Source organism: Nanorana parkeri, unplaced genomic scaffold (genome assembly GCF_000935625.1).
Source record: "Nanorana parkeri isolate BGI_ZX_2015 unplaced genomic scaffold, ASM93562v1 scaffold576, whole genome shotgun sequence".
Taxonomy (NCBI): Eukaryota; Metazoa; Chordata; class Amphibia; order Anura; family Dicroglossidae; genus Nanorana; species Nanorana parkeri.
The window spans coordinates 661,871-663,519 of record NW_017306844.1 but is presented as its reverse complement, the minus strand read 5'-3'; the positions used below and the strand labels follow the sequence as shown (position 1 = coordinate 663,519).

General features: G+C 55.7%; 1 protein-coding gene across 1 annotated transcript in view; it reads left to right on the top strand.

Annotated features, from left to right (window-relative positions):
* Positions 1 to 850: 850 nt before the first annotated feature.
* The window catches only part of STRAP (serine/threonine kinase receptor associated protein), a 10,924-nt gene continuing 10,125 nt past the window's right edge, over positions 851 to 1,649 (top strand). The window contains exon 1 of the mRNA XM_018562388.1: positions 851 to 1,032. Coding sequence (XP_018417890.1) covers positions 921 to 1,032 — 112 coding nt within the window. The 5' untranslated portion in view covers positions 851 to 920. The remainder of the gene's footprint in view (positions 1,033 to 1,649) is intronic.

Here is a 1,649-nt window from a genome sequence, read left to right as displayed (position 1 = left end):
CTGGCTGTGGTGGGTGGGATAGATTGGGGTGGGGTCTTTGGATGTTGTCGGCAGTGTACATACTGAGGTCAGTGGTCAATGGGGAAGATTGGGGTCAGTGGGCACTGTGGTCATTGTGGTACATTTGGAGGAGTCTCTGGCTGTGGTCAGTGAGGTACATTGTAGGGGTCTCTGGCTGTGGTCGTTGGGGTACATTGTAGGGGTCTCTGGCTGTGGTCGTTGGGGTACATTGTAGGGGTCTCTGGCTGTGGTGATTGGGGCAGATTGTAGGGGTCTCTGGCTGTGGTCATTGGGGCAGATTGTAGGGGTCTCTGGCTGTGGTCATTGGGGGACATTGTAGGGGTCTCGGGCTGTGGTCATTAGGGGACATTGTAGGGGTCTCTGGCTGTGGTCATTGGGGGACATTGTAGGGGTCTCGGGCTGTGGTCATTAGGGGACATTGTAGGGGTCTCTGGCTGTGGTCATTGGGGGACATTGTAGGGGTCTCTGGCTGTGGTCATTGGGGGACATTGTAGGGGGTCTCTGGCTGTGGTCATTGAAGTACCTTGGAGGGGTCTCGGGCTGTGGCCATTGGGGGACATTGTTGGGGTCTCAGGCTGTGGTCATTGGGTTGCCCTGGCTTCGCTGTACTTGCAGAGCGGCACATGGTGGAAGGCCCCGCCCTCAGTCAGAGCAAATCCACTGCGGTAACCGCGGGCAACAAAACTCCCCCCCGCCAGTTCACACCTCCGGCTGTTCCACAAGCCCACACACTAACTGAGAGGGCGGAGATACCACAGCTGCCCGATTCTCAATTGGACAGAGTTTTCCGACAAATTCGCCCTCATCTAACATGGCAGTCGCGTTTCCGCTTCGTCACTTCCTGTTCTTTTTCCTTCCGGTGGAGAGAGGCTGCGGCAGCGGCTGTGTTTGGTGGAAACATGGCGATGCGGCAAACCCCGCTGACATGCTCCGGTCACACCCGGCCTGTGGTGGACCTGGCCTTCTCCGGAATCACCCAGTACGGGTACTTCCTCATCAGCGCCTGCAAGGGTGAGAATGCCGGGTAATACCCTTCCACCTACTACCATGCTCCATCAATACCATCTAACCCTGGGGGGTATTGCATGGTGCTGCAGGGGGCCTTTTGGTCCAGGGTGTACCTTGATCCCTCGACTATCACTCTTCCTTGTGCCCTCTCCTGTACACCCTCCATTCTCTCTTCCCCACATACCCTTGTGCCCTCTCCTCTGTACACTGTCTCTCCAAGTCCTTGTACCCTTCTCCTGCCTCCTGGTACCCTCTCCTCCTCTGTACACTCTCTACAAGTCTTTGTACCCCTCTCCTGCCCCTGGTACTCTCCACAAGTCTTTGTACCCCTCTCCTGCCCCTGGTACCCCTCTCCTCCTCTGTACACTCGCCACAAGTCTTTGTACCCCTCTCCTCCTCTGTACACTCGCCACAAGTCTTTGTACCCCTTTCCTGCCCCTGGTACCCCTCTCCTCTCTCCCACATACCTCCATACCCCTTCCGCTCCTCCAGCAGCCCTTGGTCTGTCCTATCTGTAAAATAAAAAAAAAGTCAAGGCAACTGGACTTGCTGTATTTTTTTTGAAGACGTTTCCCTTGTTATCCAACCAGCTTTCTCAATTCAGAAGGACCTGCACACTC